Source organism: Brachyistius frenatus, unplaced genomic scaffold, assembly GCF_029030835.1.
Source record: "Brachyistius frenatus isolate BFR_SWC_R1_liver_20210118 unplaced genomic scaffold, ASM2903083v1 Contig_215, whole genome shotgun sequence".
NCBI classification, from domain to species: Eukaryota; Metazoa; Chordata; class Actinopteri; family Embiotocidae; genus Brachyistius; species Brachyistius frenatus.
The window spans coordinates 252,501-264,352 of NW_027210814.1; the positions used below are offsets into that span (position 1 = coordinate 252,501).

The 11,852-nt window shown below is 41.3% G+C and overlaps 2 protein-coding genes across 5 annotated transcripts in view; both read right to left on the minus strand.

Moving 5' to 3' along the window:
• The window catches only part of mier1b (mesoderm induction early response 1b, transcriptional regulator), an 8,733-nt gene extending 808 nt beyond the window's left edge, over nucleotides 1-7,925 (minus strand). Inside the window, exons 1-13 of one of the 2 annotated variants that reach the window (XM_069719448.1) lie at nucleotides 7,892-7,925; nucleotides 7,200-7,224; nucleotides 6,226-6,374; nucleotides 5,860-6,045; nucleotides 4,937-5,066; nucleotides 4,745-4,812; nucleotides 4,178-4,250; nucleotides 3,893-4,044; nucleotides 3,720-3,801; nucleotides 3,500-3,594; nucleotides 3,108-3,154; nucleotides 1,756-1,883; nucleotides 1-1,123 (exon numbers count right to left, since the gene is read on the minus strand). The exon at nucleotides 1-1,123 is cut by the window's left edge and continues 808 nt beyond it. In XM_069719448.1, coding sequence (XP_069575549.1) covers nucleotides 807-1,123; nucleotides 1,756-1,883; nucleotides 3,108-3,154; nucleotides 3,500-3,594; nucleotides 3,720-3,801; nucleotides 3,893-4,044; nucleotides 4,178-4,250; nucleotides 4,745-4,812; nucleotides 4,937-5,066; nucleotides 5,860-6,045; nucleotides 6,226-6,374; nucleotides 7,200-7,224; nucleotides 7,892-7,900 — 1,461 coding nt within the window. In that variant the 5' untranslated portion in view covers nucleotides 7,901-7,925 and the 3' untranslated portion in view covers nucleotides 1-806. Of the gene's footprint in view, nucleotides 1,124-1,755; nucleotides 1,884-3,107; nucleotides 3,236-3,499; nucleotides 3,595-3,719; nucleotides 3,802-3,892; nucleotides 4,045-4,177; nucleotides 4,251-4,744; nucleotides 4,813-4,936; nucleotides 5,067-5,859; nucleotides 6,046-6,225; nucleotides 6,375-7,199; nucleotides 7,225-7,891 lie in introns of both variants that reach the window. The other variant, XM_069719447.1, reaches the window with a different exon arrangement.
• Nucleotides 7,926-9,583: 1,658 nt separating this feature from the next.
• LOC138633296 (dynein light chain Tctex-type 5-A-like) lies at nucleotides 9,584-11,488 on the minus strand. 3 transcript variants are annotated; one of them, XM_069719453.1, is made up of 5 exons: nucleotides 11,444-11,488; nucleotides 10,821-10,973; nucleotides 10,507-10,598; nucleotides 9,988-10,109; nucleotides 9,584-9,912 (listed from the first exon to the last, which is right to left on the minus strand). In XM_069719453.1, exons 2-5 carry the CDS (start codon nucleotides 10,925-10,927, stop codon nucleotides 9,709-9,711), a joined length of 525 nt encoding a protein of 174 aa, XP_069575554.1. In that variant the 5' UTR covers nucleotides 10,928-10,973; nucleotides 11,444-11,488; the 3' UTR covers nucleotides 9,584-9,708. The 3 variants fall into 3 exon arrangements, with proteins under 3 accessions (XP_069575554.1, XP_069575555.1, XP_069575553.1); XM_069719454.1 differs by lacking the exon at nucleotides 11,444-11,488 and having other exon boundaries at nucleotides 10,507-10,572; nucleotides 10,821-11,017; XM_069719452.1 differs by lacking the exon at nucleotides 11,444-11,488 and having other exon boundaries at nucleotides 10,821-11,017.
• Between the last annotated feature and the right edge of the window lie 364 nt (nucleotides 11,489-11,852).

The window sequence follows — 11,852 nt, forward strand, 5'->3', positions numbered from 1 at the left end:
CTGCAGGGGGAGCCACCCCGCTGGTTTATTTCTCCGGATCGAACAAACGGCCGCGATAAGAGGAAAGGAGTGAGGGAGTGACGATGTATGTCTCCGCTGGGTTCTGACACCGCTCCTCACCGACAGAGATGAGAAACATACAATCAAAGTGCAACTAAAGCGAGCGTCGCCACGGCACCGGCCGACTCCTCTTGTTTTTGCCTACGTAAGCGCATAATCGTTTAAAGCGCGTCCCGTTTCTGGAAATCCGTTAGAGCGAAGAAATGGCTGGAAAAGCTGCTGCCCATCATTTGATTTTTCTTTTCTTTTTTTTTTTTTGATTTTTTTTTTTTTTTTTTTGTCAAAAAATATAAATATCTCTTGTGTAAAAAAATATCGCAGGTGATTTATTTTCTTAAAGTACAAGTAGAAAAAAAGGAATTTCTTGGCAAAATTGTGTCAGTCTGTCTCCGAAAAGGGGATAAGAAGCTGATGGGTAGGAGATGCTGTGTGCGATATGATCTTGCTGTGGTACTTTGGGAGGAGCTCTGCAGGCGGTCAGTCCGAGGATGGGATGGAGGGATGAGGTGGAGGAGGGACGGGGGGGAGGGGGGATCGGGGCGACTACTGCCCCTTCCTGGAGGACCAGCTGCAGTTTGGTCGGCCGTGATCTTCAAGGTGTGATTTTAATGACCTTCTTAAAGTGAGTCTTTGTTGTCAGGAGAAACGGCGCTCACGGGTCGACAGGGTTTCATCCCCTCTGTTGGGGAAGTAGTGATAAATATTCCACCTCGGATCAGTGTCCAACGCGCTCGACTGCGGAGCCTTCAGTTCTCCTGCGTTCTGGCCGGTTCCACCTCACTTTGGTCCAAAGCCTCGGCCTCCGTCCTGCACCTCTTGGCCGGCCGCTCGTGTGCCGTCGCCGCGTCTCTGTGGTCGAGCGGAGGCTCCAGAGAGCCGTTTCTGTCGTGGCTGGGCGCGGCGGGTTGGCTGCAGCCGTTGGAGTTGTTGTCCGAACCCAGAGGCGGAGCTTCCGCCGACGGATGGGACGGGCCGTTGGACTGAACCCCCTCAGGCTTGACTTGACCGGCCGGGGCCAGCTGGGCACCGTCCGCCGGGTGGTTTGAAGTGTGGCTCGCAATACCTGTCGAAGAAAGACGAAACGTGAGCGCTCCGATATAAATGAAACACAAATGACAAAACTTGTAGTTTCATCGAGTCATTCACATGCTTTTGGATCTATCTGATCAGGTGTCGGATATTCATTTCTCAGATTTCTGCCTATTGTCTGAATACATGACGCGAGTTATGTCATTTGTGATGTTCGTAATTTTTTAGTAATAACTCAAAACAGAACTGTGGGACTGCACACACACACACACACACACACAAAAAAGAGCAGCATTTATGGGAAGATGTTGCTGCCGTATTTATTAAATATTAATCATGTGATCACCACAAACAGATATCTACTAAAAACTAAAGAACTCAACCAAATATGCTATAAGTGTTTTCTCAAGTCGTTTTTTTTGATTATTATTTGGGTGTAGTGACCCGTTAAAGGTCACATGGAATGAGTTATTCCTTTTTCGATTTTCAAGTGTTGTTCCATGCAGATCAAACATGTTTTTTTGGTGTATTTTGTTTTTTACTTTTGTGAAATTCGAGATTTGGTCAACTCAAAAATATTTTCGTCTTTGTTTAGCTTTAAAAATGTAAATAATCTCTAGTAACCACACGTGCGCACTCCTTTGTACTTTGCATTCATGCTCTCACCGTTCTGACTGCTGCTGTCCTCCCTCTCCGAGTGGCTGGCGCTGCTGCTGGAGGTGGTGGGCGGAGGAGACGCCGCCCTGCTGGACGTCGCGCTCTCCGTCTCGTCCAGTAATCTGTCCATGTAGTCTCTGATAACACACAGCGGCACACACACCGTTTCACGTCAGTTCAACTCTCCATGCCGCTTCAAACAAGCCCCTTGTTTCAGCACATGTGGTCCGTGACCGCAGTTTGAGGCGCTGTGGCAAAAATATGTCGCCACATCCAGGATGTTTTCCTATTGACCATTTTTAGAAAACTTTAAATATTCAAATTTGTTCAGTTTCCATAAAACAGGTTTAACAGACTTGAGCTCCTACAATAAGACAATCCAGACAGTGTTCATATCTTTGTGTTACATTTCTTTAGCTCGACTAACATACACTTCCTTCTTTACTGTTCCAGCCTGCAGAATATTGCTGTTATACGACTACACCTGCAAATTACAGTGAAAAACATAACGTATATCATTTACTTCTTACTTAATTCATCACTATTTGACCGTTTCAGGTGTACCAGGTTGCATTGATCGATAGACAGTGTTCCTGATGAAGACCTGTGCGGGTCGCAAAGCGGCGGACATTTTAAACGCGTGTAGCGTTTTTCCCACCGGCCCGACAGCGGGCCAATTTAACCTGCAGACCGGATACTGTTAATATATCTTAGTGTAAGTGTGTGCCTTTTCTTGTGCTAATGTATCTATCAACATCATGCTGTAAGTGTAAGAGGTATTTGTAGACATGAATTGACTAAATATTTTGTGAGCTGTGTGTATTGTCAGGGATCCTCCCGTGTGGCCATCTTGCTTTGACACTGTAGCCCTCCTCGTGTTTCCTCATGCACAATATAAATGAACTGGTTACTGGAGTGTGTCAACAGACAAAGAACTGATGGATATCAAAACTAAGCTTGTAGTTTCTTATCATCGCCATGGCTACGACATCAGTATGAGCAAACAAGTATGAGCAAACAAGACGGCACATTTCAGGGAAATCTACACGGGATACCAAGTAATATTACTTCAGGCCCTTTTTCATCCATCAATCAACCATCCACACTTACAGTAGCTCATGTTTTCTAAATGTAAATCTATCCCAATGTGACCTGTGATCAACTTTTGTTTTCTCCACAGAAACTCTTTCTATTTTTGACTAATTTAAGATCTGCAAGTTCAAGCAAAGCCTGATGTGAGTCAGCAAAGAAGGACCCACTGGTCTTGTATAAACTTGTATTGACTTATTAGAAACAACAGATGTGACCAGATACATCAACATGAGACATGAATAGTTTCTTCCATTACTAATTTGACTTACGTGACACCGGGATGAAGGTTGTATTTCCTTTTCCCAAGTCTGGTTTGCTGTGCAAAGAAATCATAACGCTCAGACTTCTTCCACATGTAATAAAAGGCCACACATTCTCCTACAGACCTAGTTCTCACCTGAAAGATTTAATTCAGCAGACATGAAATGACCATTATTACCATCATCTGAAGAGATCGTGTCAGCACAAATTCAACAGGGAGACAAATCAAATTACAGTTTGGGATTTTTGACAAAAGTCAAAAGATCGACAGACATTTTCATAATTTAGGGACAAACAAATTTGATTTGTCTCAAAAGCAACAAGGTTGAAATGAATAAACACATTAACACACATTAAATGAATGTTGTGGGTATTAAAGTCATCTAAGCACGTCTCTTACCTTGTTGGCCTGTATTAAATGAAAGTCTTTGCCATAAGCTTTTAGTCCTTGTTCAAAATTTCTACATTCCTCTTCAGTCCAAACAGACAGCTCCTCTGTTACACAGAACATCAGAGTTAATGTTGCATCAAAATCATTGTTGGAAAATACTTTAAAAACCCGAGTACAGAACACCAGAGTGGTCAAACGGTTCAGAACATGTGAGCGACGCTCTGCTTACCTCTGGCTGCTTTTACATTAAACCTAAGTCTTCTTAAAGCTTCCTCTGTGTCAAAGTCACATTTCACCAGTTCATACAACGCCTGCGAGAAAAGAAACAAACAAGTTGAGATGAGCCGTGTAAACTGCAACACACCGCGATCGAGCTGCGTGTGACGTATTCCAACCTCTCACCTGTTCATTGTCTTTGATATGGGATCCCTCTGGGATTGCGTCCACTCCCTTCTCCTCTCCCGTCCGCCTCGAGGCCTCCGTCAGGAACTCCACCACTTTGCCTTCAGGCAGGCACTCGGGGTTCCACAACAACTGGTCGTCATTTTCATAAACTAAAAGGGCCGGTTGAGAAAGAAAGAGCAATAAGACATCAGCCTTGTATCCACTACACTGTCATCAGCTGATCTGGACCCCCCCCCAAAAAGGACTCGCAGCGTGAGCAGAGACATCAAACAACCTTCTTACCTTTCTCATTGTCTTTATATTTACACAAGCCGACAGGGGTTTCTGCCTGATACATGGAACCCACCATAATCTCCTGTTGGGGAAAAAAAACAATGTTTAGACTGAGTGTAGGCTGGCGGACAATTACTTATTAAATTGTGACAAATATAAAAGCCTGGTTGCACGACAACATGGAGAGCAGCTCACTCGCTTAACTCTCTTTACACCATTTAAAAAAAAAAAAAGAAGAAAGAAATGTATGTACTGATTTAGATTTGTGTGAATATATTTTGTTACAATATTTATGATATTTACTCGACAGGTTCAGTGCAGTATTCCTGCAGTGGTCACAGCATCATTTTGAAAGCCATAATAGTGGCAGTAAAATATGACGGTTGTGCATTTCTAAAGTTCTAAAGGTTTAACATAAAAGTGGTAAATAAGAGGTAGTGTGTATGGAAATCCTTCTCATCGTGGCGTTCAGTGTTTCGAACGAGCCGTTTTTGGTCTGACAAATGTTTGACTGTCGTATCAATTCAGCTGTGATCTGACAGCACAGGTGTCTGAAAAATGGGAGTATTTACATACCTTTTTCCAGTCTTCAGATGGAACATAGTCCTCATCTTCATCCGACTCCTCCTCTGCATCATTATTACCTGAGACACAATGGGATATCTACTTAGCCTGCTAAGTCCGCAGTGTTTTCTGATATAGGAAATAAGACACAAAGTAAAGTTGGAATGAGAGAGAAGATGGGAAAGACGAAAGGAGAGCACATACTTTCAAAGTACTTGAGCTTCTGGGGACGAATAAGTTCTGCTGTGCCAAGTGACCTGACTGAGCGTGTGCGACCCTCAGAGGGTGTCTGGGCTTCAGCCCCCTGTCCCGACGAGGTCTTAACATCCTCACTCTGAAAACACACAAAAAGTTTCAATTAGATTTTGCTGCACGTGACTCTGCGGAGAAATCTTCGTTGTGGAAAACCAACTTTATGATAACTGATCAAAATGAACCAAAACACAGGTTAATGACAGAAGCTGGGCAGTGAGGTCAGATGTGTTAACATCCACCGCCCAAGAAGATCAGACTGTCTATCAGTAGTTGCTGGTAATAGTGGTGTAACTGTACACAATATTCACCTCAGAATTAGGGTCACAGTTTGGTACACTTTCAGTTCAGCTGAGAAAACAAATGCATAAAATAACTTTTAATGTAACTTATTCCAAAAATTATAATAATCAAAAGTGGCTTATTGGCCATAATTCTTACTGTAACAGTAAATGTACTAAAATGAAATATTGTCTGTAAGAGAAAATCTGACTTGCATACTCTCTAGTATAAAGTAATAAATAACTATTAAAGCCAGCGTTGCAATATTTAACTCAGAACTGCACAAAGAAATTATGATTAAGACAAAGCTTTCCTCTTTTTTTTTGGTCAATGTTGTGTGAATACATTTTGCTGGAACTGTCACTGACTTTCTGTTCCAAGACAACAAGTACGTAGACAGAAATAGACTGTACTGAAGAAACCTCATTTGGTTTAGGATGATACACATTCCTTTACATCCCAGGCTGGCAACGACAATATGAAAACACATTTGCCCAACCGCAGCTAAAATTATGGAGCGGTCACAACAATAAAGCATATTAAGTATATAGAATCCATTTCGCTGTCAAGACACCTATAAAATGCCAACATACCTCATTTCTTTTCAACTCGCCAGTGCTTCTGCTGCTTTCATCATTGTCAAGGTCCTCTTCCTCGTCGTCGTCCTCATCCTCCTCCTCTTCCTCAGGTTCTTCCTCCTCCTCGTCATCCTCATCTGCTGGCGATCTGCCCCCATAACCGTAGAGACTCAGCAGCTCATGAATGGGCATCTCTCCCTCCTATTAAAAGAACATTTATATTGTTTTTTTTTTTTTAAACTTTAAAAAAGAAGGAAACTTACAATAAGTTGATGCAGAGTCCAGTTGTTTATGTCATATTTACATTCACAGTAATCCTTCAATACAAATAATAGAATGGGGGGCAAGAAATCAACTATGAGGAAAAAGCCTGACACCAACCCTTGCAAGATCTTCAATCTCATTGGCATTTGTCTCATCCGACGCCTCTAACATTTCCTCTTCCTCCAGGGTGCGTTCATCGTCAAAGTCATGGACAAGCATGTCAGCGGATGGGTCGAAATCATGGTCAACGGAACCTGCAGAACCTCCTAGAAAAGTGACCACAAAAAGAGATACTGCGAATTAAGAATGACAATATGACTGAAATAAATGATGTTTAAGTTGTTATGAACAAATTATATCGAGATGCAGTCAGTATTTTTTTTTGCTTGAATCTATACATAGATGACAGACATACTCAGGAGCGAGTGGTATGTAAATTTACATTGACAAGAGCGATATATGTCGCATCATAAATTTGATCAAATATCAAAAAAATCTTGTGACGATAAAATGTCCAGATGGGACTGTCTGTTTTGGCAAATCCAATAATCAAAGTACCTCATCACACTGATGCAGAAATCCTCTATCTATCCACTACTTTCTTTTTTTATTATTATTATTATTTATTGATGATCAGTTAGTCAGTGCCAGGGACTCTGCTCTTTAATGTAAAGCATTAAGTTTGTGCTCCCTTTTGACTTTGAAAAAGCAGTTTCTAAAATAATCATAATTAAAATATATATTTGATCATTCTTTCTGAACAACGCAGGTGTAAAGAAACCACCAGAAAACGTTTAATACGAATCTTTTTTTGTTTGTTTTGTTGTTAATGAAGTAATTTCTTATTATAGAGGTCTTTCAATGAATGATTAATTGAAGTAGTAAAAAAAAAAAAAAAAAAAAAAAAGTCAAATGAGTCAAAATCCTGTGTTTTGAACATTTAAGATCCATGTATTTTTTTTTTTTTTTTTTCCATTTAAGCGTCAAAATTGACTTCTGTAGTATATTTAAATGTGGACAACAGATTTCAAATCTCATCCGTTCACCCAACTCGACAACAGAAAAGGCTCAAACTTTTACGACGGACTCACCTGGGCTCGAATTCCCGAGGGAGGGCTGGCGGGACAAGAAAACACAAAAGTTGAGCCTTCGGGTGCAAAATACCTCATCAGATGTACAATCAGAAACAGCTGGTCGCTCGGACACAACTCGACATATTCACATCAGACAGACAGACAGACAGACAGAGAGAGAGAGATGTGAACGTGGAGGTTTCGAGGAGGAGGGAAAAAGCGCGCCCGAGGTTTTAAAACCAGGTTTTAATCTCAAGTCGCTAACTTACAACACAAGTTGCAAAGCCAGTTCATTCCCCTTTATTTATATATATATTTATATTTCGACGCTGACGTGACCAAGTTGAGCCTCGGTATCAACAGCCCGCAAATTAATCCCACAAAACGGAACATGGGGGAAACAACAACATGTGATTCAAAACGTCGTCGGGCAGAGTTGAAGTCCTCCTCAAACAAAACCGCGAAGTACCGTCGCCGCGGCTCCCTCCGGTCGGGGGGCTAACGCGAAGCTAACGTTAGCCGCATCCGAAGTTTACTAAAACATGCTTGAGTCAAGAGACGGCTGTCGTCCAGCGAGGCGAAACAAGCTGGTTCTTCGTGTCGTGCGTTAACGCCACGACGCGCGAAGGACGTACGCGTTGGACCGGACGAGGACTATCCCCCGCGGTGTGAAATTTATTTTTCCCCGAATATTTATTTCACTTTCTTACCTCCGCCATGTTTGCGATTCTACGGGGTCACGCGGGGGGTCAGCGGTAATTCCCGGATGTAGAGCCCCGCCCACCTGCGCGCAGTGCAGCGGCACCGCCGCCTTCCGAAAGCGCGGAGCGACACGGAGATGTAACGACGTGCGTTATGATAAACGGCGGTCCACGAAAACAATCATCAAGCTTTACACATACATATACGTACTATACACACACACACACACACACACACTATACAACTTTAGATATATTTTTAAGTTTGTCCTTACATACAATTTTTTTTATATATAAATCCAATGTATTCATGTGCTCCAAAATTTGAGCTTTAGGCCTATTTGTAAAGAGTATTGTGAACCAAATTTAAACTTTTTATTTTGGTTTAAGTTGCCGAAATGCAGTACAATGTAAATAGCGCTAATGATTCAGAATTGGCCTCTGGCCTCTATTACGTACTAAAAGCAAGGTCTCTGTTTGTTTACAGGTCCTCTAACACAAGGATGAAAAGCACAAATGTAATTAGTAGAATCACTTGAATGTGACATATACAAGTTTAGGGATTTCTGGCCACCAAATGCCATACAAAACAAACCAATTTTATGATCAGCTTTATAATCAGCTGTTTTAAGTACCAGATGAAATAAAAGATAAAAATGACACTATTTTGCTATGCTGAGTCCCACCTTTGATATCTATGAATGGGTAATGACTACTTTGAGGACAAACCTATTCCATGACAGTTCAATTTGACAACAAGTTTACTCGTAAATGCAACTGCCTTCTCTGTGAATCACTGATTTATGTTCATGATAGTTTCCACACACAACACTCTGTTGCTACGTAGACAGCAATTGCCTCAGTTTGTTGTAGGGCAGACATTTCAAGCGGCCCATTAGGCAACACTTTGCAACATCCATGGCAATAAAAGTCCTGTAGTTGAGACATAAAAGAGCAATCTTTTCCTCTTTAACATTCACGAAAATGTAGTCGATCAATGACCGTCACGATGGCCTAGATTCCCACACATATTCTGATTTACCAGACTGACATCTGTTGTTAAAAGCACCTGATGGTTACAGAAGATAATGCACGGCATTTACACAGGTATTACCCGAGTGACTCACTGGAAGACTCTCCATATAAGGGTTGATCCGGACAGATGTGTTCCGAGATGAAACAACATGAGACCCCTACTTGTGCTTGTCATGCTGCTGTGCATGTTGTGTGCAGCACAGGTTCGGACACAGGGCAACACAAAGACACTGAGGCTGTGTGGTCGAGCGTTTGTGCGGGCCGTGGTGTTCACCTGTGGAGGATCCAGGTGGAGACGACAGATGGGCGGAGAGGAAACTTTGCCGGGGGGTCAGTAGTCACTTGAATGTGCCTTTATAACTTTGGTGTTAATATCACAAGTCTAAACTAACAAACGCTGATATGTGTTGGCAGTCGACAGAGAGCCAGACTTCCAAAAGATGAGAGTGATGGAACGTCGTCGGCGGGACCAAAACCAGGCGTTAATATCAGTGTGTTGTGAACAAGGGTGTCGAACGAGCGACCTCTCCGTGCTCTGCTAGAGGACAACATCTCAAGGAGGTCATCATCAGTCTCTCAAAGTTGAAAATATAATCTTCAAAACATTGTTAGGTTAGGATGATGTGATTTCAGTAAACAATAAAAAAAAAAAAAAAACATCATGAATTTTGTTTAAAACAATCTTGTTTCACTTTATGTCTTGCAAAATATACAGCAGAGATGAAGAAACAGCAGAAATACATCCGTGAAATGAGTCCTGTTATGATAAGAGGGCAGTTCATGTCTAATGTTCACTCAGCGTAAACAGCGTAGACAGAGGCCACACTAAACAGAGAGTTGTTCTTGAAGGAGGAATAGGCGAAGGTGTCGTTAGCTGCATCCCACTGACAGCGGCTGCTGATCTGCATGCTCTGCCCGGTGAACTGGCCGATGTAAACCAGGACGACAATTTTATATCGGGGGATCATGAGTTCCTTCACCCGGTCCTTTATTTCCTGGGAAGAATCAGTTCAAATGTATTTGGAGAGAGTAGCATAAATGCAGAAAGAGATGCTTTTATTTTGAATTACCTCAGTTATTTCTCTTGACATTCTCTGAGACCTTATGTTACTTTTCTTCTCTTTGAGGAAGCTGGTGAGTACCTCGTTCAGTATGTCGGTAACAGCAGGGACAGGGAAGCGTTTGCCAGGTCCTGTGGTCCAAAGAACAAAAACAACAATTCCATAATGAATGAAACTTGTTTCTGGTGTGATGCTTATGTTAGTAAAACATTATGATGTATCAATTGAAAAACTGAGATTTCTTTAAGTGCTTAAAGCTACATCATGTGCTATTTTTAAATGTTTTTGCCCTTGGTCCCATCCCACAATAACATATATTTAGCTTTAGTGTTTTGAGGGAAAACGTTCACCTCAAAAAAACATCACTACTGTAGTAAGTTTGATGTACTGAAATTATTCAAAACCAAATAAAATTATATTAGTATGAGATTTTTGATGCACTAAATGAATCCAAGTTTTGAATTAAGCTGTTGCATTTGTAGTCGGTGGTGATGCGGAGTGTTTTCATGAAGGTGAATGTTATCTCACCCATCTGGTAGCTGTTCTCCATTTTTACACCCATCTGAGCGTGGTCATCGTGGTGTCCTGCTTCTTCTATGCATAACATAGCACACATAGAGCTGAAAGACACGACCGGGATGAGGGACATGGCCGGAGAGGGGCACGATGCGATTGACTGACCTCCACGTAATCGCTGATTTAAAAAGGGCTCGGCAAAAACTTCTCAAACATGTTTTATCAGGAATACTTTCTGAATATGAGTCATAACCTAGTCCAAGTAATGAATAAGATGCCTTATAAAAGGTGGGTATCGGCTGGTATTATTTACATAGTCTACTCACTCCTTAGTCCTTCCAAATATGCCTCTGGCTCCATGGCTTCCTTCTATAGACATCCTGCCAATCCTCTTCTCCTTTCTTGGCAATTTGTCTTTAAGGATTTCAGACATGACAGCTTCTCCTCTCTCTCTCTCTCTCTCGAGCTTGCTCAAAACCCTAAACATATTATATTTGTTCAAAATAGAAGTATATATATATATATATATATATATATATATATATATATAGTCGTTTATAATACTTTGAGATGCAGCAGAAAATACTGCCATGACGAGTGTTAAGTATTGTTTACCCCCACATAAACGAAGTTAACAGTAAAACCTGAAGCAAAAAGCGCCTGAAACTTCTTCACAGTACTGTAAGTTATGTCTTGATAACAAAAACTAACTCGAAATACTTTTGCAGTGAAAATACGACACACTTTAAAGGAAGAATACACATTTTTGCAAGCTACGTTAACCTGAAAGTGTTGTCTCGGTAGTAAAGCGGTCTTTTTTTCTTTTTTTTTTGTATTAGTTCTCACTGGATGCCGAGTAGTGGCTTACTGAAGAAAATAAAAAGTAGAGTTTTGAGTGCCAAAATGGGTCATAAGAAGATATTAGAGCGAAATTTAACAACGTTTTTACCGCTTTTAGGGCGTCTTCAGTCGAGCGGAGCCTGGCGTTGTCGTGGCAACCATCAACTTCCCGGTCAGTTGGTGGGAGGGATTTCAGCCTTCATCACGCGAGAGCTTCCTACTGAAGTCTCGTGAGGTGAATTTAAATGCTCCATAACTACAAGAGGATTCATTTGTAGTAAATGTTCCAGGATCATTTGAAGGGACGGGTCTTCCATGTCTTTTTTATAGAAGTTATTATCCTATGAAGAGCCTAAATACGTTTTATATATATATATATATATTTCCTCATTATAATAACAGTAAGCAACAGTGATGAGTCCCCTCGAGTGAATTCTTTGTAGTTTGATGAAAAAAAAAATCCTCTTAAACCAAAGACCATTTACTATATTCGAGTTTTGACAACATCTCCAGTCTTC